The 23,327-nt window shown below is 47.7% G+C and overlaps 2 protein-coding genes across 6 annotated transcripts in view; one reads left to right on the top strand and one right to left on the bottom strand.

Moving 5' to 3' along the window:
* aldh18a1 (aldehyde dehydrogenase 18 family, member A1) overlaps window positions 1-23,327 on the top strand; it is an 875,135-nt gene that overhangs the window by 168,185 nt on the left and 683,623 nt on the right. The gene's annotated exons all lie outside the window — the stretch shown is intronic.
* Window positions 7,573-23,327, bottom strand: part of entpd1 (ectonucleoside triphosphate diphosphohydrolase 1) — a 267,499-nt gene continuing 251,744 nt past the window's right edge. For all 5 annotated transcript variants that reach the window (XM_068053230.1, XM_068053229.1, XM_068053228.1 and 2 more), the window contains 2 exons: window positions 20,059-20,193; window positions 7,573-8,890 (listed from right to left, as the gene is read on the bottom strand). In XM_068053230.1, coding sequence (XP_067909331.1) covers window positions 8,684-8,890; window positions 20,059-20,193 — 342 coding nt within the window. In that variant the 3' untranslated portion in view covers window positions 7,573-8,683. The remainder of the gene's footprint in view (window positions 8,891-20,058; window positions 20,194-23,327) is intronic.

The raw sequence follows: 23,327 nt of genomic DNA, 5'->3' as shown, positions 1-23,327 counted from the left end.
GAGCTGGAACGGTGTTCAATGTGAGCTGGAACGGTTTCTCAGTGTGAGCTGGAACGGTGTGTCAGTGTGAGCTGGAATGGTGTGTTAGTGTGAGCTGGAACAGTGTATCAGTGTGAGCTGGAACAGTGTATCAGTGTGAGCTGGAACAGTGTAATCGGTGTGAGCTGGAGCGGTGTATCAGTGTGAGCTGGAACGGTGTCTCACTGTGAGCTGGAATGGTGTGTCAGTGTGAGCTGGAACAGTGTATCACTGTGAGCTGGAACGGTGTATCAGTGTGAGCTGGAACGGTTTCTCAGTGTGAGCTGGAACAGTGTGTCAGTGTGAGCTGGAACGGTGTATCAGTGTGAGCTGGAACAGTGTGTCAGTGTGAGCTGGAACGGTGTATCAGTGTGAGCTGGAACGGTTTCTCAGTGTGAGCTGGAACGGTTTCTCAGTGTGAGCTGCAACGGTGTATCAGTGTGAGCTGGAACGGTGTGTCAGTGTGAGCTGGAACGGTGTTCAATGTGAGCTGGAACGGTTTCTCAGTGTGAGCTGGAACGGTGTGTCAGTGTGAGCTGGAATGGTGTGTTAGTGTGAGCTGGAACAGTGTATCAGTGTGAGCTGGAACAGTGTATCAGTGTGAGCTGGAACAGTGTAATCAGTGTGAGCTGGAACGGTGTATCGGTGTGAGCTGGAGTGGTGTATCAGTGTGAGCTGGAACGGTGTCTCACTGTGAGCTGGAATGGTGTGTCAGTGTGAGCTGGAACAGTGTATCACTGTGAGCTGGAATGGTGTATCAGTGTGAGCTGGAACAGTGTATCAGTGTGAGCTGGAACGGTGTCTCACTGTGAGCTGGAACTGTTTCTCTGTGTGAGCTGGAACGGTTTCTCAGTGTGAGCTGGAACAGTGTGTCAGTGTGAGCTGGAACGGTGTATCAGTGTGAGCTGGAACAGTGTGTCAGTGTGAGCTGGAACGGTGTATCAGTGTGAGCTGGAACGGTTTCTCAGTGTGAGCTGGAACGGTTTCTAAGTGTGAGCTGGAACGGTTTCTCAGTGTGAGCTGGAACGGTGTGTCAGTGTGAGCTGGAATGGTGTGTCACTGTGAGCTGGAACGGTGTGTCACTGTGAGCTGGAACGGTTTCTCAGTGTGAGCTGCAACGGTGTATCAGTGTGAGCTGGAACTGTGTGTCAGTGTGAGCTGAAACAGTGTATCAGTGTGAGCTGGAACGGTGTGTCAGTGTGAGCTGGAACGATGTAAAAGTGTGAGCTGGAATGGTGTATCAGTGTGAGCTGGAACGGTTTCTCAGTGTGAGCTGGATCGGTGTATCAGTGTGAGCTGGAACGGTTTCTCACTGTGAGCTGGAACAGTGTATCAGTGTGAGCTGGAACGGTGTCTCACTGTGAGCTGGAACGGTGTATCAGTGTGAGCTGGAACAGTGTATCAGTGTGAGCTGGAACAGTGTATCAGTGTGAGCTGGAACGGTGTGTCAGTGTGAGCTGGAACGGTTTCTCAGTGTGAGCTGGAACAGTGTATCAGTGTGAGCTGGAACAGTGTATCAGTGTGAGCTGGAACGGTTTCTCAGTGTGAGCTGAAACAGTGTATCAGTGTGAGCTGGAACAGTGTAATCAGTGTGAGCTGGAACGGTGTATCGGTGTGAGCTGGAACGGTGTATCAGTGTGAGCTGGAACAGTGTGTCAGTGTGAGCTGGAACGGTGTATCAGTGTGAGCTGGAACAGTGTGTCAGTGTGAGCTGGAACGGTGTATCAGTGTGAGCTGGTACGGTTTCTCAGTGTGAGCTGGAACGGTGTCTCAGTGTGAGCTGGAACAGTGTGTCAGTGTGAGCTGGAACGGTGTGTCACTGTGAGCTGGAACGGTGTGTCAATGTGAGCTGGAACGGTGTATCAGTGTGAGCTGGAACGGCATGTCAGTGTGAGCTGGAACGGTGTGTCAATGTGAGCTGGAACGGTGTGTCAGTGTGAGCTGGAACAGTGTATCAGTGTGAGCTGGAACGGTGTCTCACTGTGAGATGGAACGGTTTCTCAGTGTGAGCTGGAACGGTTTCTCAGTGTGAGCTGGAACAGTGTATCAGTGTGAGCTGGAACAGTGTGTCAGTGTGAGCTGGAACGGTGTATCAGTGTGAGCTGGAACGGTTTCTCAGTGTGAGCTGGAACGGTGTCTCAGTGTGAGCTGGAACGGTGTATCTGTGTGAGCTGGAACGGTTTCTCAGTGTGAGCTGGAACGGTGTGTCAGTGTGAGCTGGAACAGTGTGTCAGTGTGAGCTGGAACGGTGTATCAGTGGGAGCTGGAACACTGTATCAGTGTGAGCTGGAACAGTGTGTCAGTGTGAGCTGGAACGGTGTATCAGTGTGAGCTGGAACGGTTTCTCAGTGTGAGCTGGAACGGTTTCTCAGTGTGAGCTGGAAAAGTGTGTCAGTGTGAGCTGGAACGGTGTATCAATGTGAGCTGGAACGGTTTCTCAGTGTGAGCTGGAACGGTGTGTCAGTGTGAGCTGGAATGGTGTGTTAGTGTGAGCTGGAACAGTGTATCAGTGTGAGCTGGAACAGTGTAATCAGTGTGAGCTGGAACGGTGTATCGGTGTGAGCTGGAGCGGTGTATCGGTGTGAGCTGGAACGGTGTCTCACTGTGAGCTGGGTGGTGTGTCAGTGTGAGCTGGAACAGTGTATCGCTGTGAGCTGGAACGGTGTATCAGTGTGAGCTAGAACAGTGTATCAGTGTGAGCTGGAACGGTGTCTCAGTGTGAGCTGGAACGGCGTGTCAGTGTGAGCTGGAACGGTGTATCAGTGTGAGCTGGAACAGTGTGTCAGTGTGAGCTGGAACGGTTTCTCAGTGTGAGCTGGAACGGTGTCTCAGTGTGAGCTGGAACAGTGTGTCAGTGTGAGCTGGAACGGTGTGTCAGTGTGAGCTGGAACAGTGTATCAGTGTGAGCTGAAACAATGTATCAGTGTGAGCTGAAACAGTGTATCAGTGTGAGCTGGAATGGTGTATCAGTGTGAGCTGGAACGGTTTCTCAGTGTGAGCTGGAACAGTGTGTCAGTGTGAGCTGGAACGGTGTGTCAGTGTGAGCTGGAACGGTGTGTCAGTGTGAGCTGGAACAGTGTGTCAGTGTGAGCTGGAACAGTGTGTCAGTGTGAGCTGGAACGGTGTATCAGTGTGAGCTGGAACGGTTTCTCAGTGTGAGCTGGAACAGTGTATCAGTGTGAGCTGGAACAATTTATCAGTGTGAGCTGGAATGGTTTCTCAGTGTGAGCTGGAACAGTGTATCAGTGTGAGCTGGAACGGTGTGTCAGTGTGAGCTGGAACGGTGTATCAGTGTGAGCTGAAACAGTGTATCAGTGTGAGCTGAAACAGTGTATCAGTGTGAGCTGGAACGGTGTGTCAGTGTGAGCTGGAACGATGTATCAGTGTGAGCTGGAACGGTGTATCAGTGTGAGCTGGAACGGTTTCTCAGTGTGAGCTGGATCGGTGTATCAGTGTGAGCTGGAACGGTTTCTCACTGTGAGCTGGAACAGTGTATCAGTGTGAGCTGGAACGGTGTCTCACTGTGAGCTGGAACGGTGTATCAGTGTGAGCTGGAACAGTGTATCAGTGTGAGCTGGAACGGTGTGTCAGTGTGAGTTGGAACGGTTTCTCAGTGTGAGCTGAAACAGTGTATCAGTGTGAGCTGGAACGGTTTCTCAGTGTGAGCTGGAACGGTTTCTCAGTGTGAGCTGGAACGGTGTATCAGTGTGAGCTGGAACAGTGTGTCAGTGTGAGCTGGAACGGTGTATCAGTGTGAGCTGGAACAGTGTGTCAGTGTGAGCTGGAACGGTGTATCAGTGTGAGCTGGAACGGTTTCTCAGTGTGAGCTGGAACGGTGTCTCAGTGTGAGCTGGAACGGTGTGTCAATGTGAGCTGGAACGGTGTATCAGTGTGAGCTGGAACGGCATGTCAGTGTGAGCTGGAACGGTGTGTCAATGTGAGCTGGAACGGTGTGTCAGTGTGAGCTGGAACAGTGTATCAGTGTGAGCTGGAACGGTTTCTCAGTGTGAGCTGGAACAGTGTATCAGTGTGAGCTGGAACAGTGTGTCAGTGTGAGCTGGAACGGTGTATCAGTGTGAGCTGGAACGGTTTCTCAGTGTGAGCTGGAACGGTGTCTCAGTGTGAGCTGGAACGGTGTATCTGTGTGAGCTGGAACGGTTTCTCAGTGTGAGCTGGAACGGTGTGTCAGTGTGAGCTGGAACAGTGTGTCAGTGTGAGCTGGAACGGTGTATCAGTGTGAGCTGGAACACTGTATCAGTGTGAGCTGGAACAGTGTGTCAGTGTGAGCTGGAACGGTGTATCAGTGTGAGCTGGAACGGTTTCTCAGTGTGAGCTGGAACGGTTTCTCAGTGTGAGCTGGAAAAGTGTGTCAGTGTGAGCTGGAACGGTGTTCAATGTGAGCTGGAACGGTTTCTCAGTGTGAGCTGGAACGGTGTGTCAGTGTGAGCTGGAATGGTGTGTTAGTGTGAGCTGGAACAGTGTATCAGTGTGAGCTGGAACAGTGTATCAGTGTGAGCTGGAACAGTGTAATCGGTGTGAGCTGGAGCGGTGTATCAGTGTGAGCTGGAACGGTGTCTCACTGTGAGCTGGAATGGTGTGTCAGTGTGAGCTGGAACAGTGTATCACTGTGAGCTGGAACGGTGTATCAGTGTGAGCTGGAACGGTTTCTCAGTGTGAGCTGGAACAGTGTGTCAGTGTGAGCTGGAACGGTGTATCAGTGTGAGCTGGAACAGTGTGTCAGTGTGAGCTGGAACGGTGTATCAGTGTGAGCTGGAACGGTTTCTCAGTGTGAGCTGGAACGGTTTCTCAGTGTGAGCTGCAACGGTGTATCAGTGTGAGCTGGAACGGTGTGTCAGTGTGAGCTGGAACGGTGTTCAATGTGAGCTGGAACGGTTTCTCAGTGTGAGCTGGAACGGTGTGTCAGTGTGAGTTGGAATGGTGTGTTAGTGTGAGCTGGAACAGTGTATCAGTGTGAGCTGGAACAGTGTATCAGTGTGAGCTGGAACAGTGTAATCAGTGTGAGCTGGAACGGTGTATCGGTGTGAGCTGGAGCGGTGTATCAGTGTGAGCTGGAACGGTGTCTCACTGTGAGCTGGAATGGTGTGTCAGTGTGAGCTGGAACAGTGTATCACTGTGAGCTGGAACGGTGTATCAGTGTGAGCTGGAACAGTGTATCAGTGTGAGCTGGAACGGTGTCTCACTGTGAGCTGGAACGGTTTCTCTGTGTGAGCTGGAACGGTTTCTCAGTGTGAGCTGGAACAGTGTGTCAGTGTGAGCTGGAACGGTGTATCAGTGTGAGCTGGAACAGTGTGTCAGTGTGAGCTGGAACGGTGTATCAGTGTGAGCTGGAACGGTTTCTCAGTGTGAGCTGGAACGGTTTCTCAGTGTGAGCTGGAACGGTGTGTCAGTGTGAGCTGGAATGGTGTGTCACTGTGAGCTGGAACGGTGTGTCACTGTGAGCTGGAACGGTTTCTCAGTGTGAGCTGCAACGGTGTATCAGTGTGAGCTGGAACGGTTTGTCAGTGTGAGCTGGAACGGTGTGTCAGTGTGAGCTGGAACGGTGTGTCAGTGTGAGCTGGAACGGTGTGTCAGTGTGAGCTGGAACGGTTTCTCTGTGTGAGCTGGAACGGTGTGTCACTGTGAGCTGGAATGGTTTCTCAGTGTGAGCTGGAACGGTGTGTCAGTGTGAGCTGGAACGGTGTGTCAGTGTGAGCTGGAACGGTGTCTCACTGTGAGCTGGAATGGTGTATCAGGTGTTTGCAGACACATTGGGCTGGATCTCAGGTGGGTGGTGAGAAAATGGTGCCAGTGCGTTATTCTTGCACACAGACTTTAAATGAGCTTTGACACTGGAAGTTCCTGTCATCCAAACTGCAGAGAAAACGTTGGGCTCTACATGTGTGAACAGGGTAAGCAACAATATGTCTCCTTAACCAAATCAGATTGAAAAATCGTGAATGATGAGAGGCTGAGTAAATTGGGCCTATATTCTCTGGAGATTAGAAGAATGAGAAGCGATCTAATTGAGACATACGAGATTGTGAAAGGGCTTGATAGGGTAGAAGCTGAGAGATTGTTCCCACTGGTCAGGGAATCTAGAACACAGAGACACAGTCTCAGGATAAGGGGTCAATCATTCAGGACTGAGATGAGGAGAAATTACTTCACTCAAAGGGTTGTGAATCTTTGGAATTCTCTGCCCCAAAGGGTTGTGGATGTTCCATCATTGAATATATTTAAGGCTGGGATAGATAGATTTTTGGTCTCCCAGAGAATCAAGGATATGGGGAGTGGGCAGGAAAGTGGAATTGAAGCTCAAGATCAGCCATGATCGTATTGAATGGTGGAGCAGGCTCGATGGGCCATATGGTCTACTTCTGCTCCTATTTCTTGTGTTCTTGTGTTAATGAGCAGCATAGAGTCTGACCAAGGAAAAGTCAGTTAGAATAAAGGAAAAAAAGGCTTGCTTTCATATATCACCTTTCACAACCACTGGACATCTCAATGCGCTTTATGGCCAATGAAGGATTGTTTGAAGTGTAGTCACTGTTGTAATGCAGGAAATGTGGCAGCCAGTATGTGCACAGTAAGCTCCCACAAACAGCAATTTGATAATGACCAGATAATTTGTTTTTGTGATGTTGATTGAGGGATAGATACTGGCCAGTACACCAGGGATAACCCCTCTACTTTTCTTCAAAACAATGCTATGGGATCTTTTACATCCGCCCGAGCAGGCCTCGGTTTAACATCTCACCTAAAAGGCAGCACCTCCAGCAGTACAGCTCTCCCTCAGTACTGCACTGGAGTGTCAGCACCTCCCACAATGCAGCTCTCCCTCAATACTGCACTGGAGTGTCAGCACCTCCCACAATGCAGCTCTCCCTCGGTACTGCACTGGAGTGTCAGCACCTCCCACAATGCAGCTCTCCCTCGGTACTGCACTGGAGTGTCAGCACCTCCCACAATGCAGCTCTCCCTCAGTACTGCACTGGAGTGTCAGCACCTCCCACAATGCAGCTCTCCCTCGGTACTGCACTGGAGTGTCAGCACCTCCCACAATGCAGCTCTCCCTCGGTACTGCACTGGAGTGTCAGCACCTCCCACAATGCAGCTCTCCCTCGGTACTGCACTGGAGTGTCAGCACCTCCCACAATGCAGCTCTCCCTCAGTACTGCACTGGAGTGTCAGCACCTCCCACAATGCAGCTCTCCCTCGGTACTGCACTGGAGTGTCAGCACCTCCCACAATGCAGCTCTCCCTCGGTACTGCACTGGAGTGTCAGCACCTCCCACAATGCAGCTCTCCCTCGGTACTGCACTGGAGTGTCAGCACCTCCCACAATGCAGCTCTCCCTCGGTACTGCACTGGAGTGTCAGCCTTGATTTTTGAGCTCAGGTCCTAGAGTGGAACTTAAACCCAGAACCTTGTGACTCAGAGACAAGAGTACAACCAACTGAACCAAAGCTGAATTCAATATCAAAATCAGGTACAGAAAACAAATCGAGGGAAAGAAAGATTGGCTTAGGAGACAGAAAAAAAGAGACAGAAAGGAAAAGTTAAAAAATTACATTTTTAATATTTTAAATCTCCAACAATTAAAACCTGAAGGAATAGGACACCACACTTGTAAAATTTAATTTTCAGTGTCAGAGAGGTTATTTGCCAGTAATTAACACTTACCACCCTATTAATAGGGTACTTATACTAGAATGGACAGCCCCAATTTTTTTTGGTGAGTTTAGCACATATATATCAGGTAAGTACAACAATGTCATTCCCTTCCATGTATTTGAATGGAAAATCTCTCAGTGAGATACCAGAATGGTGCAGCTTCTAGAGTAACAGGGCACCGTGGACAGCAACCTCCTGATTTTCACATTTAACTGCACATGTGCAGTTCCAATTTCCACGTAAATAATATTATTTCCATAGAAAAATCTGGCCATTCAGTTTCTGAACAATGGCGAGCTTCCAGCTCAGGGTGTATTCAGTAAGTAGATACCAGGTCATTTACGTTTGTTCTACAATATTGTGACAACTCAGATTGGATTCTGGCATCTGTCCCGATTCCAGCCATTAGTCTAAAATTGGCCCAGAGAAACTTCACTGCCCATTGCCCATGGTCCCACTGCCCACGGTCCCACTGCCCATTGTCCATGGTCCCACTGCCCATTGCCCATGGTCCCACTGCCCATGGTCCCACTGCCCATTGCCCATGGTCCCACTGCCCATTGCCCATGGTCCCACTGCCCACGGTCCCACTGCCCATTGCCCATGGTCCCACTGCCCATTGCCCATGGTCCCACTGCCCACGGTCCCACTGCCCATTGCCCACGGTCCCACTGCCCATTGCCCATGGTCCCACTGCCCATTGTCCATGGTCCCACTGCCCATTGCCCATGGTCCCACTGCACACGGTCCCACTGCCCATTGCCCATGGTCCCACTGCCCATTGTCCATGGTCCCACTGCCCATTGCCCATGGTCCCACTGCCCATGGTCCCACTGCCCATTGCCCATGGTCCCACTGCTCACTGACTGGGTCCTGCTGGAGGTAGTATAGCCAAAATGGAAAGGTGTCAGCCTGCTCTATAATACAATTTCATGCAACATTTAAACCAGTATGTCATAAATTTAGCATGAAAATCTGTTTGTAAAAATCATTAAATCTTTTTCAGTGGTCTGCAAAGTTTCTTCCTAAAAATGAGAAAGCCAACAAGTAGCAGAATGAAGAGAAAGATGGAGAAGATGACCATGACTGTCATGTACGAGGCATGGGTGAGGGGTCTGGAGTAAGGCAGCTCCGCAGGGATCATGTTTGTGAGGTTCAACATGTAACCAAGGGTCCAGCCAGCATCACTTCCTTTAATCTGCAAACAAGAAAGAAAACTATTAGTGACTGGGACAGTGAGATGCAACCAGTTAGTAACATGGAGACAGGCAGAAATGAAAGAGAAAATTGGGCAGGTATGAAACAGAGTAGCGGATTGCTATTGCCCATTTTCATCGACTGTCCAAGAATGATTTCACTCCCAGTAAGTTGAAAGCCAATGTGGCCAAGGGATGGTGAGAGGGACAGGATACTGAAGTGAGCAGAAGGGAGAGTTCTGGGGAAGGAATTGTGGGACTGGATTAACTACAGAGACAGAGAAAGATAAAGGAGGAGAGGATTTAAACACAAGGATAGGAATTGAGGCTTTGGATACGGAAGCTGGAGAGAAAATAAATCAAATTTGCAGATGATATGAAACTAGGAGGGGTAGAGGAATTATGAGCTAGACCAAGAGTGGTCAGAGCAATGACAGATGATGTTAATCACAAACAAACGCAAATTACTGCACATTAGAAGGAAAAATTGGCAAGACATATGCTTAGAATGGTGCTGAAGTAGCTACGAGTCTTGGACTCGATGCACCATAGAATCATAGAAAGTTTAAGGCACAGAAAGAGGCCACTTGGCCCATCGTGTCTGTGCTGGCTGAAAAACGATCCACCTATTCTAATCCCACCTCCCAGCATTTGGTCCATAGTCCTGCAGATTACGGCATTCGAGGTTCATATCCAGACTCCTTTTGAATGAGTTGAGGGTTTCTGCCTTAACTACTCTTTGAGGCAGTGAGTTCCAGACCCCCACCACCCTCTGGCTGAAGAAGTTTGTCCTCATCTACCGTCTAATTTTTCTACCAATCACTTTAAATCTATTCCCCCCTTGTCACTGACCTCTCTGCTAAGGTGAATAGACCCTTCACCAAAGAAAGCATGTTTGTGCTAATTTCTTAGCCTTATAATTGGAAAGCTGTGAACAAGGATTCACAAAGCGGGAGCTTAAAACACAGTGTGTTTAAAATTAAACCCTGTTACAATACGACCAGGTAAAGACAGTAGCAGACCCCGAGACTCCTTTCGCACCTGGTCATAACATTTCTAACCCTCGTTTCCTCTGTCCCTGTTGAACCAATGTACAGCAGCAATTACTTAGACAATAGAATGTTAAACTACATAGACAGAACAGTAGTATAAGTCAAAGGAAATAATGATCAAACTGTACAGAGTTCAGGTTCAGTCCCACCTTGAACACTGTGTCCAGTTCTGGTCAGACTGCACCTTGAACACTGTGTCCAGTTCTGGTCAGACTGCACCCTGAACACTGTGTCCAGTTCTGGTCAGACTGCACCCTGAACACTGTGTCCAGTTCTGGTCAGACTGCACCTTGAACACTGTGTCCAGTTCTGGTCAGACTGCACCCTGAACACTGTGTCCAGTTCTGGTTGTGGTGCCTTTCATGGGATGTGGGTGTCACTGGCTGTGCCAACATTTATTGCCCGTTACTAATTGCCCTTGAGAAGGTGGTGGTGAGCTGCCTTCTTGAACCGCTGCAGTCCATGTGAGGTAGGTACATCCAGAGTGCTGTTAGGAAGGGAGTTCCAGGATTTTGACCCAGTGACAGTAAAGGAATGGCGATATAGTTCCAAGTCAGGATGGTGTGTGACTTGGAGGGGAACTTGCAGGTGATGGTGTTCCCATGCATCTTCTGCCCTTATTCTTCTAGGTGGTAGAGGCCATGGGTTTGGAAGGTGCTGTCGAAGGAGGAACTAGAAGTAAGAGTAGGGGTAGACCATTTGGCCCATCGAGCCTGTCTGCCATTCAAAATGATCATAGCTGATCTTAGGATTCAACTCCACAGAGATGTGGTGCGTTGCCGCAGTGCATCTTGTAGATGGTACACACTGCTGCCACTGTGCGTCGGTGGTGGAGGGAGTGAATGTTAGTAGATGGTGTGCCAATCAAGCGGGCAGCTTTGTTCTGGATGCTGTCGAGCTTCTTGAGTGTTGTTGGAGCTGCACTCATCCAGGCAAGTGAAGAGTATCCCATCACACTCCTGACTTGTGCCTTGTAGATGGTGGACAGCGTTGTGTTGCTTTATTCTTCACACGAATGTACCAATCATACACTGATGAATGGTAACAATGAGTTTGTATTCTTTTATTATTGAAGATTCACAACACTATATACAAGTACTGGAGAGCTCTAAATAAACACCTTAGGGATCAACATGACACCAATAACTGTGTCACATACTGTATGACATCAGTTCCTGCAGTGATGATACACATTCACTATTTACATATTCCCTTAAAGTGATATTATAACAGACAGGCTTTGGGAAGTTAGGAGTTCAGTCACTCGGCTCAGAATTCCCAGCCTCTGACCTGCTCTTGTAGCCATGGTATTTATATGGCTGTTCAGTTCAGTTTCTGGTCAATGGTAACCCCTAGGATGTTGATAGTGGGGAATTCAGCGATGGTAATGTCAAGGGGAGATGGTTAGATTCTCTCTTGTGGGAGATGGTCATTGCCTGGCACTTGTGTGGCATAAATATTCTTCTTCTTCTTCTCCTTTGGCCTCCTTATCTCGAGAGACAATGGGTAAGCGCTTGGAGGTGGTCAGTGGTTTGTGAAGCAGCGCCTGGAATGGCTATAAAGGCCAATTCTAGAGTGACAGGCTCTTCCACAGGTGCTGCAGATAAAATTGGTTGTCGGGGCTGTTACACAGTTGGCTCTCCCCTTGCGCCTCTGTCTTTTTTCCTGCCAACTGCTAAGTCTCTTCGACTCGCCACTCTTTAGCCCCGCCTTTATGGCTGCCCGCCAGCTCTGGCGATCACTGGCAACTGACTCCCACGACTTGTGGTCAGTGTCACAGGACTTCATGTCGCGTTTGCAGACGTCTTTAAAGTGGAGACATGGACGGCCGGTGGGTCTGATACCAGTGGCGAGCTCGTTATACAATGTGTCTTTGGGGATCCTGCCATCTTCCATGCGGCTCACATGGCCAAACCATCTCAAGCGCCGCTGACTCAGTAGTGTGTATAAGCTGGGGATGTTGGCCGTCTCGAGGACTTCTGTGTTGGAGATACGGTCCTGCCACCTGATGCCATGGATTCTCTGGAGGCAGCGAAGATGGAATGAATTGAGACGTCGCTCTTGGCTGACATACGTTGTCCAGACCTCGCTGCCATAGAGCAAGGTACTGAGGACACAGGCTTGATACACTCGGACTTTTGTGTTCCATGTCAGTGCACCATTTTCCCACACACTCTTGGCCAGTCTGGACATAGCAGTGGAAGCCTTTCCCAAGCGCTTGTTGATTTCTGCATCTAGAGACAGGTTACTGGTGATAGTTGAGCCTAGGTAGGTGAACTCTTGAACCACTTCCAGAGCGTGGTCGCCGATATTGATGGATGGAGCATTTCTGACATCCTGTCCCATGATATTGGTTTTCTTGAGGCTGATGGTTAGGCCAAATTCGTTGCAGGCAGCCGCAATCCTGTTGATGAGTCTCTGCAGACACTCTTCAGAGTGAGATGTTAATGCAGCATCGTCAGCAAAGAGGAGTTCCCTGATGAGGACTTTCCGTACTTTGGGCTTCGCTTTTAGACGGGCAAGGTTGAACAACCTGCCCCCTGATCTTGTGTGGAGGAAAATTCCTTCTTCAGAGGACTTGAACACATGTGAGAGCAGCAGGGAAAAGAAAATCCCAAACAGTGTTGGTGTGAGAACACAGCCCTGTTTCACACCACTCAGGATAGGAAAGGGGTCTGATGAGGAGCCACTATGCTGAATTGTGCCTTTCATATTGTCATGGAATGAGGTGGTGATACTTAGTATCTTTGGTGGACATCCGATCTTTTCTAGTAGTCTGAAGAGACCACGTCTGCTGACGAGGTCAAAGGCTTTGGTGAGATCAATGAAAGCAACGTAGAGGGGCATCTGTTGTTCACGGCATTTCTCCTGTATCTGACGAAGGGAGAACAGCATGTCAATGGTCGATCTCTCTGCTCGAAAGCCACACTGTGCCTCAGGGTAGACACGCTCAGCCAGCTTCTGGAGCCTGTTTAAAATGACTCGAGCGAAGACTTTCCCCACTATGCTGAGCAGGGAGATTCCACAGTAGTTGTTGCAGTCACCGCGGTCACCTTTGTTTTTATAGAGGGTGATGATATTGGCATCGCGCATGTCCTGAGGTACTGCACCCTCGTCCCAGCACAGGCATAGCAGTTCATGTAGTGCTGAGAGTATAGCAGGCTTGGCACTCTTGATTATTTCAGAGGTAATGCCGTCCTTCCCAGGGGCTTTTCCGCTGGCTAGAGAATCAATGGCGTTACTGATTTTGTTGGCTGTACGTCCAGCTCATCCATGACCGGCAGAGACTGGGCTGCATTGAGGGTGGTCTCAGTGACAGCATTTTCCCTGGAGTACAGTTCTAGGCAGTGCTCCACCCAGCGGTCCATTTGTTTGCGTTGGTCAGTGATTATGTCCCCTGATTTAGATTTGAGGGGAGCGATCTTCTTGATGGTTGGCCCAAAAGCTCTCTTAATGCCATCATACATTCCTCTGATGTTTCCGGTGTCTGAGGCCAGCTGAATATGACTGCATAGGTGTTGCCAGTAGTCATTTGCACAGCGCCTGGCTGTTCTTTGTGCAGTGCTTCTGGTTACTTTAAGTGCTACGGATGTTAACTCGTTGGGGGCTTTCTTGTAGTTCAACAGTGCAATGCGCTTAGCGGCTATGACAGGTTCCAGCTCTTCAAAGTGAGATTGAAACCAGTCTGCATTCCGCTTCACACATTTTCCATAGGTGGTCATTGCTGAGTCATAGATGGCGTCTCTGATGTGGGCCCACTTGGTCTCAGCATCCCCTGTAGGAGTGTTTTGAAGGGCATTTTCAAATGAATTTAGAAACTTATGTAACAGTTGTGGATGAGAAATTCTGCTCGTCTTGATGCGCGGGTGGCCCTTCTGCTTGGAGTGATGCAGCTTCTTTGGTCTGAGTCTAACCTTGCTGCACACCAGGGAGTAGTCGGTGTCGCAGTCCGCACTGTGGAAGCTGCGTGTGATTTGAACACTGTTTAAGGAGGCTCGCCTTGTGACGATGAGGTCCAGCTGGTGCCAATGACGCGATCTTGGGTGCCTCCAAGAAACCTGGTGACAGGGTTTAGTGTGAAAGAACGAGTTGGTGATGCAGAGGTTATGATAGGTACACAACTCAAGCAGTCTCTGTCCATTCTCATTCATCCTTCCAATACCATAGTGCCCGAGGCAGGAGGGCCCTGTGTCATGGTCGGCCCCAACCCTGGCATTAAAGTCCCCCAGCAGGAATAGGTGTTCGGTGTTGGGGATGCTACTAATGATGTTATGGAGTTCCTCGTAGAACTGATCTTTAGCTTCAGGTGGGGAGCAGAGTGTTGGAGCATAGATGCTGAGTAGGTGTACTGGACCAGAGGTGATGAGCAGTCGGATAGACAGTATGCATTCCGAGCCATTTGAGGGAGGCTCTATCATGCTGAGCAAGGAGTTTCTGATGGCGAAGCCCACTCCATGCTGTCTTGGTTCTTCAGGATCCCTACCCTGCCAGAAGAAGGTGTAGTCTTGCTCTGCTAGAGATCCGCTCGCAGGGAGGCGTGTCTCCTGAAGTGCTGCAATGTCCACATGGAGTCGACTGAGCTTGTTGTTAATGATGGCGGTCTTCCGAGAATTGCTGATTTGTGTAAGGTCTTCCGACAGGCCAGGACACATAGTTCTGACGTTCCAGCTTGCAAAGCGAACGGCTGGTACCTTCTTTCCTTTTTTTGGTCGTGTTGTTTGGTGCGGTGTTACAGTCCACTTTTCGGGCAATGACCCGGAGCTCCAAGCACCCATTGAAGCAGGTGGACTGTGGCGGGACAGAACCTTATTGACCGGGGGCTGCCCGGTTTGAGGCGGGCGGTAGCTGTCCAGTGAGGTGTGATGACCTCTCCCACCGACAAAGGCAACCCGTGGCGCCCAATCTCTACGCCAATTGAGCTGCACTTATAACCTGTAACTGCTGCCTTCCGTATTGTTTTGGTCGCTGTGAGGCGACTATGGAGTGACCTCTCCATGGCGCATGCCTGGGCGGATGTATGGAGGTTGTGAGCCTCACAAGCTTCAAAACCCCCCTCTCGGCCTTCCTGGTGGGGTCCAAAGGAGTGCAGAGCACAAAGTTTGGCACCGGTATGGCTGCAGGAACTGCCGGAAACATGCCAAAGGTGACACATGACCGCCTTCGGGATTCCGCTCCGGATTTTCTGTTAGAGTTTACTCCCTTAGCCTTGGTCTCTCCCGAGACTCCCACAAGGCAGTGGGGTTGTTAACTCCTATCCCTGAGCAGGGGCCCTAACAAGTAAACTGTGTGATTTCATGGAGGAAGAGGGAAGGGGGGAGGGGGTGCAAGGAGGAGGGGATGCGAGGGGGGAGGGGTTATGAGGGGGAAGGGGGAGCAGGGAAGGGTGTGCGATGGGGGAGGAGTGGGGGAAGGGGTGCGGGGAAGGGTGTGCGATGGGGGAGGGGTGGGTGGAAGGGGTTGCGAGGGGGAAGGGGAGTGCCAGGTGGAAGGAGGTGTGGGGGGAAGGGGAAGCGGGGAAAGGGGTGTGGGAAAGGGGAGTGGGGAAGGGGGTGCGAGGTGGGAGAAGGGGTGGGAGGGGGGAGGGGGTTGGTGGAAGGGTGTGCGGGGGGGAGAAGGGGGAGCGGGGAAGGGGGTGTGAGGGGGGAGGATGCGAGGGGGAGGGGATGCGAGGGGGGAAGGGGTGGGGTGAAGGGGGAGGGGGTGCGAGGGAGGAGGGGAGATGATCACTGCCTGGCACTTATGTGGCACGAATATTACTTACCACTTATCAGCCCAAGCCTCAATATTACATACGTGCATATGAATTAGGAGCAGGAGTCGGCCATTCAGACTGTTGAGCCTGCTCCGTCATTTGATCAGATCATGGCTGATCTGATTGTGGCCTCAACTCTACTTTCCTGCCTACCTGCTTTAACCTTGACTCCCTTGTCAATCAAGAATTGATCTCACTCAGCCTTAAAAATATTCAATGACGCTAGCTCCACTGCTCTCGGGGAAAGAGAATTCCTCAGACTAACAAACCTCTGACAGAAAAAAAATTCTCCTCATCTCTATCTTAAATGGGAGACCCCTAATTTTTAAACTGTGTCCCCTTGTTCCAGTCTCGCCCAAAAGGGGAAGCATCCGTTCAGCACCCACCCTGTCAAGTCCCCTAAGGATCTTATATTTTTCAATAAGATCACCCCTCATTCTTCTAAACTGTAATGGATACAGGCCCAACTGCTCAACCTTTCCTCATGAGATAACCCCTTCATCCCAGGATTCAGTCGAGTGAACCTTCTCTGAACTGTTTCTAATGCAATTATATCCTTTCTTAAAACAGGGGACCAAAACTGTACTCAGCACTCCAGAAGTGGTCTCACCAAGACCCTGTACAACAGGAGCAAAACCTCCCTACGTGTTTATTCTATTTCCCTTGCAATAAACTATAACATTCCATTTGCCTTCCTAATCATTTGCTGTACCTGCAAACTAACCTTTTGTGATTCATGTACCAGGACACCCAGATCCTTCTGTATCGCAAAGTTCTGCAATCTCTCTCCATTTAAATGGTATGAAGTTTTTCTATTCTTCCTGCCAAAGTGGACAAGTTCACATTTTCTCACATTATACTCCATCTGCCAAATTTTTGCTCACTCACTTAACCTATCAATATCCCTTTGCAGAACTTTTATGTCCTCTTCACAACTTACTCTCCAACCTATCTTTGTGTCATTTAGTTACCACACATTAGGTCCCTTCATCCAAGCCACTGATAGAGATTGTAAATAGTTGAAGCCCAGCATTGATACCTGTCGCACACCACTAGTTACAAGCTTGCCAACCCAAAAAGCCCCATTTATCCCTACTATCTGCTTCCTGTTAGCTAACCAATCCTCTATCCATGCTATAATAAAAGCAAAATACTGCAGATGCTGGAAATCTGAAATAAAAACAAGAAATGTTGGAAATACTCAACAGGTCTTGGCAGCATCTGTGGAGATAGAAGCAGAGTTAACGTTTCAGGCAACTGACCCTTCATCAGAACTGAAATGTTAACTCTGCTTCTCTCTCCACAGATGCTGCCAGACCTGCTGAGTATTTCCAGCATTTCTTGCCTCTATCCATGCTAATATGTTAACCCCACAGCATGAGCTATATGAGCTATTATTTTGTGTCGTAACCTTTGATGTGGCACATTATCAAATGCCTTTTGGAAATCCAAGTACACCACATCTACAGGTTCCCCTTTATCCCCCTTGCTTGCCACTTCCTCAAAGAACTCTAATAAATTAGTTAAACATGATTTCCCTTTCATAAAACCATATTGACTCTGCCTGATTGCATTAAGAGTTTCTAAATGCCCTGCTATAACCTCCTTAATAATAGATTCTAACATTTTCCCTAAGACAGATGTTAAGCTAACTGGCCTGTAGTTTCCTGCTTTCTGTCTCCCTCCTTTCCTGAATTGAGGAGTTACATTCGCTATTTTCCAATCTAATAGGACTTTTCCAGAATTTAGCAAATTTTGGAAAATTTCAACCAATGCATCTACTATCTCAGCAATTACTTCTTTTATGACCCTACAATGCAGGCCATTGTGTCCTGGGGACCTGTCAGCCGTTCATTCTGATAGTTTACTCAGTACCCTTTCCCTGGTGATTGTAATTGTTTTAAGTTCCTCCTGCCCTTTCACCTCTTGATTTACAAGTATTTCTGGGATTTTTTTGTGTCTTCTACAGTGAAGACCGACAAAAAATATCTTTTCAACGTTTCCACCATTTCCTTATTTCCTATTATTAATTCCCAGACTCTCTCTCTAGAGGACCAACGTTCACTTCAGTTACTTGTTTCCTTTTTAAATATTTTAGAAAGTCTTACTATCCGTTTTTATATTTCTAGCTAGCTTTCTCCATACTATAATTTCTCTCTCCTCATTATTTTTTCATTCATCTTTGCTGGTTTTTAAATTCTGTCCAATCTTCTGACCTACCACTAATCTTTACAGATTTGTACGATTTGTCTTTCAATTTGATACTATCTTTAACTTCCTTAGTTTGCCACGGATGGTGCATCCTTACCCTGGAGTCTTTCTCACTGGAATGTATCTTTGCTGAGTGTTATGAAATGTCTGCCACTGCATCTCTGCAGTCCTACCCTTTAACCTAATTTCCCAGTTCACTTTAGCTAGCTCTGCCTTCATATCATTGTCATTGCCTTTATTTAAGTTTAAAACACTACCAACATTTCTCACCCTCAAACTGAATGCAAAATTCAAACATGTTACCTAAAGTCTCCTTTACTATGATGTCGTTAATTAATCCTGTCTCATTGCACATAACCAGGTCTAGACTAGTCTGCTCTCTGGTTGGCTCCAGAACGTGCTGCTCTAAGAAACTGTCCTGAATATACTCTAGAAACTCATCTTCCAGGCTACCTTTGCTAATCTGATTTGTCCAATCTATATGTAGATTAAAATCACCTATGATTATTGCTGTACCTTTCTTACAAGCCCCCATTATTTCTTCCTGTATACTCTATCCTACAGTGTAGCTACTGGTAGGGGACCTATAAACTACTCCCACAAGTGACTTCTTACCTTTGCTATTTCTTATCTCTACCCAAACTGATTCTACATCTTGATCTTTAGAACTAAGGTCATCTCTCTCTATGGTACTAATGTCACCTTTTCCTAGCTTCCTGTCCTTCTGAAATGTCAAGTATCCTTGAATATTCAGGTCCCAGCGTTGGTCACCTTGCAGTATGTCTCTGTAATGACTATCAGGTCATACATATTTATTTCTCTGTGTTGACAATTCATCCGTTTTGATACAAATGCTGCACAAATTCAGATACAGAGATTTTAGTTTGGTCTTTTTACTATTTTTGCAAATTCTGGTCTTATCTGCTGGTGCATTCTTAAGTTTGTACGCTCTGTCCCTTCTTGCCGCACTCTGATTATCGTTATCCTTATTGCTACCTTGCTCTATTGCCTTGTCCTTTCCCTTTAATTTACCACATCTTTTCTCAGGTGATCCGTCCCCCCCCACTATTTAGTTTAAAGCCCTATCTACTGCCCTAGTTATACGACTTGTCAGAACGCTGGTCCCAGCACACTTCAGATGAAGATCGTCCAAACGGTACAGTTCCCACTTTCGCCAGTACTGCTGCTAGTGCCCAATAACTCTGAACCGATTTCTCTCACCCCAATCTTTGAGCCACGCATTCAACTCTCTAACCCTATTGACCCTGTGCCAATTTGCTCGTGGCTCAGGTAGTCATCCAGAAATTATTACCTTTGTGGTTCTGCTTTTTAATTTAGCCCCGAGCTGCTCATACCCTCTAAGCAGAACCTCCTTCCTAGTTCTATCTATGTCACTGGTAACCACGTGGACCATGACAACTGGATCCTCCCCATGCCACTGCAAGTTCTGATCAGTTGTCCTGAACCCAAATATTGTCCACGTCTTGCTGCATATTGGTAAAAACTGCTTCAGTATCTGAGCAGTTATAAGATCTATAAGATTGTAAATAGAATATAGAATGGAGGAGGTCAATCGAAATATTACTTTAAATTATAAGACTTGGACAAGATGTCACAGGTTTAAAGTTAAGGTTAGTAATGATAACAGGAAGATTTCTTTCCACTGAAATGGACTCCCAGAGCATTGCAACAACAAACATCAGAATCATTTAAAAACCAGTACATGCAGCAAGGGAGAGACCTTGGAATTATTCTGGATTGATGAACTGAGATGGGACGAATTGCCTCCCTGATTTAAAATGATCTGATAATCTTGTGATGGGTGATTGGGACTTGTTGAGGGTTAGGACACAGACAGTAGGGTTATAAATGAGCAGAGGTTTATGGAGGGTGTAAGATGAGAGGCTGTCCTGCAGAGCACTGGAAAACACAAGTCTGGACGTGACAAAAACATGAATGAGAGTTTCAGCAGCAGATGGGCTGAGGCAGCAGTAGCAACAAGTGATATTACACAAGTGGAAGTAAACAGTCTTGGTGATGGAGAGAATGAGGTCAGAGCTCAGCTCAGGATCAAATAGAAAGGCAAGATTGTGAACGGTCTGGTTTATGCTGAGATGAGGCTGGGAGGGATGGAATCAGTGGCTCGGGTACAAACCTTTTTCATAAATTTGATTGTGTTCCAATTACTGGAGGTAAAATTGTAGCCATTCTCCAGGAGGACGAGGATATAATGTCCAGAGAAGCAGTATTCACTCAGGTATCGTTCTTCAATCTTGTGCTTACTTTTAACCTGTTAAGAATAAGATAATATCATGAAAAGAAACCAAACCCATGACTCCTGTGATTAATCCCTACATTTGTTTCCCTTGTTCGACACCACTAGGGGGTTTAGGTAACCAGGTAACAGTCAAACTTTATAGTAATCTGGGGGCTTGTAATTACACCAGCACCAGGCAACACTAACCGAGAGCTAAACCGAGCACTGAGCTGCCAGTTTGCTGTCAGACCTGACTGAAGCTTCAGATACTCCCGCTGAGAGAGAAAATAGAAAACATACTAGAAAAAAATAGGAGGAATAAAAGAATGTGAAAGAGGGAAATGCTCAAAATATTTGAATGTAAAAGGTAGAGATAAATAAAAAGACAGACAAAGGCTGCACTATGAGTACTGTGTACAGGTGGGTCCTAGACTAGTGCGAGGAGCTAAGCGTTCTCAGTGAGTGATTGCCTCATTGAAAGCTCCTGTTCAGCAAGCTGCTGGACTTGATCACAGGTGTTACTGACCTTACCCTCCACAGCGTGGTCAGTCCAGACCGATAAACACAAGGCTGGGCACTGGTGGCTAATATTGTCCTCTTCATACATTAGTTCAGTGGCTGGGGTTTTCTGCTCCTGTTCCTGCTATCATGGGATTTTCTCCCCATTTGGGCATTAAACAGAAAACTCTGGCCACAGAAGGATTAGCAATAATTGTACCTGCTCATCGACTCGTTTCTCATTGGAACATTCTTCAGACACAAACATTCACTTCCTCAGCTCAATGAACATGAGATTGATTCCTGGGAAATAGCTGCAGAATGGGTGGCAATCTTCAAAGATTCGTGTTAGCAACAGGATGCCCCTCTCCCCTGTACACCTAGACCTGTTCTTCCATAGTGAGCCTAGCTTTTACCCTCAAACTCAGATCTTTCCAAAGGAATCCAGTGGACTCCTTGTTGAGTTCTACCTTGTACAGCTGACCTGTTAATCCTCCCCAAAACTGGTACAGTGACACTGGGGGGTTTCTACAGGCACATGTCCAAGATTCTGAGACACGGGAAATATCCCCTGCTGCAATAAATCTCCAGCACCATTCAGGTGAGGTCAGGTGAGAGTGACTGCCCTGGATATCAAGGCAGCATTTGACCGAGTGTAGCATGGAGGAGCCTGAGCCAAACTGAAGTCAATGGGAATCGGGGGAGAACTCTCCACTGGTTGGAGTCATACCTAGTACAATGGAAGATGGTTGTAGTTGTTGGAGGTCAATCATCTCAGCCCCAAGACATCACTGCAGGAGTTCCTCAGGGTAGTGCCTTAGGCCCAACCATCTTCAGCTGCTTCATCAATTACAGAATCTCAGAATTGCTACAGCACAGAAGGAGGCCATTCGGCCCATCGTGTTTGCACTGGTTCTCTGAGCAACTCCCTCAGTTCCATTCCCCTGCCTTCTCTCCATAACCCTGCACATTATTCCTTAACATATAACTGTCTAATTCCCATTTGAATGCTTCAATTGAACCTGCCTCCATCATGTTCTCAGGCAACGCATTCCAGACCTTAACCACTCGCTGTGTGAAAAAGTTTTTCCTCATGTCACTTTTGCTTCTCTTAGCAAATACTTTAAATCTGTGCCCTCTTGTTTTCAATCCTTTCACGAGTGGGAACAGTTTCTCTCTAACTACTCTGTCCAGACCCCTCATGATTTTGAATACCTCTATCAAATCACCTCTCAGCCTTCTCTTCTCCAAGGAAAACAGTCCTAACTTCTCCAACCTATCTTCATAACTGAAATTCCTCATCCCTGGAACCATTCCCGTGAATCTTTTCTGTACTCTTTCCAATGCCCTCACGTCTTTCCTCAAGTGCGGCACCCAGAATTGGACGCAATACTCCAGCTGAGGCTGAACTAGTGTTTTATACAAGTTCAACATAACTTCCTTGCTCTTGTACGCTATGCCTCTATTAATAAAGCCCAGGTTACTGTACGCTTTATTAACTGCTCTCTCAACCTGTCCTGCCATCTTCAATGACTTACGCACAAATACACCCAGGTCCCTCTGCTCCTGCACTCCCTTTAGAATTGTACCCTTTATTCTATATTGTCTCTCCATGTTCTTCCTACCAAAATGAATCACTTCACATTTCTCTGCATTGAACTTCATCTGCCACCTGTCTGCCCATTCCACCAACTTGTCTATGTCCCTTTGAAGTTCTACACTATCCTCCTCACAGTTCACAATGCTTCCAAGTTTCATATCATCCACAAACTTTGAAATTGTACCCTGTACACCAAGGTTTAGGTCATTAATATATATCAGGAAAAGCAAGGGTCCCAACACTGATCCCTGGGGAACTCCACTACAAACCTTCCTCCAGCCCGAAAAACATCCATTAACCATTGCTCTTTGTTTCCTGTCACTCAGCCAATTTCGTATCCATGTTGCTACCGTCCCTTTTTATTCCATGAGCTACAAGTTTGCTCACAAGTCTGTTGTGTGGCACTGTATCAAATGCCTTTTGGAAGTCCACGTACACCACATCAACAGCATTGCCCTCATCAACCATCTCGGTTACTCCTTCAAAAAACTTAAGTGATTAATGACCTTCCCTCCATCATAAGGTCAGAAGTGGTGATGTTCGCTGATGATCGTATGATATTCAGTATTATGCACATCTCCTCAGATATTGAAGCAGTCTGTGTCCATATGCATCAAGCTTCAGGCTTGGGCTGATAAGTGGCAAGTAATATACGCACCACACAAGTGCCAGGCAATGACCATCTCCAACAGGAGTGAATCTAACCATCTCCCCTTGACAATCAATGGCATTACCATCGCTGAATCCCCCACTATCAACATCCTGGGATTACTATCGGCCAGAAACTGAACTGGACCAGCCCTATAAATACTCTGGCTACAAGAGCAGGTCAGAGGCTAGGAATCCTGCGGCGAGTAACTCACCTCCTGACTCCCCAAAGCCTGTCCACCATCTACAAGGCACAAGTCAGGAGTGTGATGGAATACTCTCCACTTGCCTGGATGGGTGCAGCTCCAACAACACTCAAGAAGCTCAACATCATCCAGGACAAAGCAGCCCGTTTGATTGGCACACCATCTACAAACATTCACTCCCTCCACCACCGAAGCACAGTGGCAGCAGTGTGTAC

Source organism: Heterodontus francisci, chromosome 20 (genome assembly GCF_036365525.1).
Source record: "Heterodontus francisci isolate sHetFra1 chromosome 20, sHetFra1.hap1, whole genome shotgun sequence".
In the NCBI taxonomy this organism is placed as follows: Eukaryota; Metazoa; Chordata; class Chondrichthyes; order Heterodontiformes; family Heterodontidae; genus Heterodontus; species Heterodontus francisci.
This window is presented reverse-complemented; position numbering and strand designations above follow the sequence as displayed.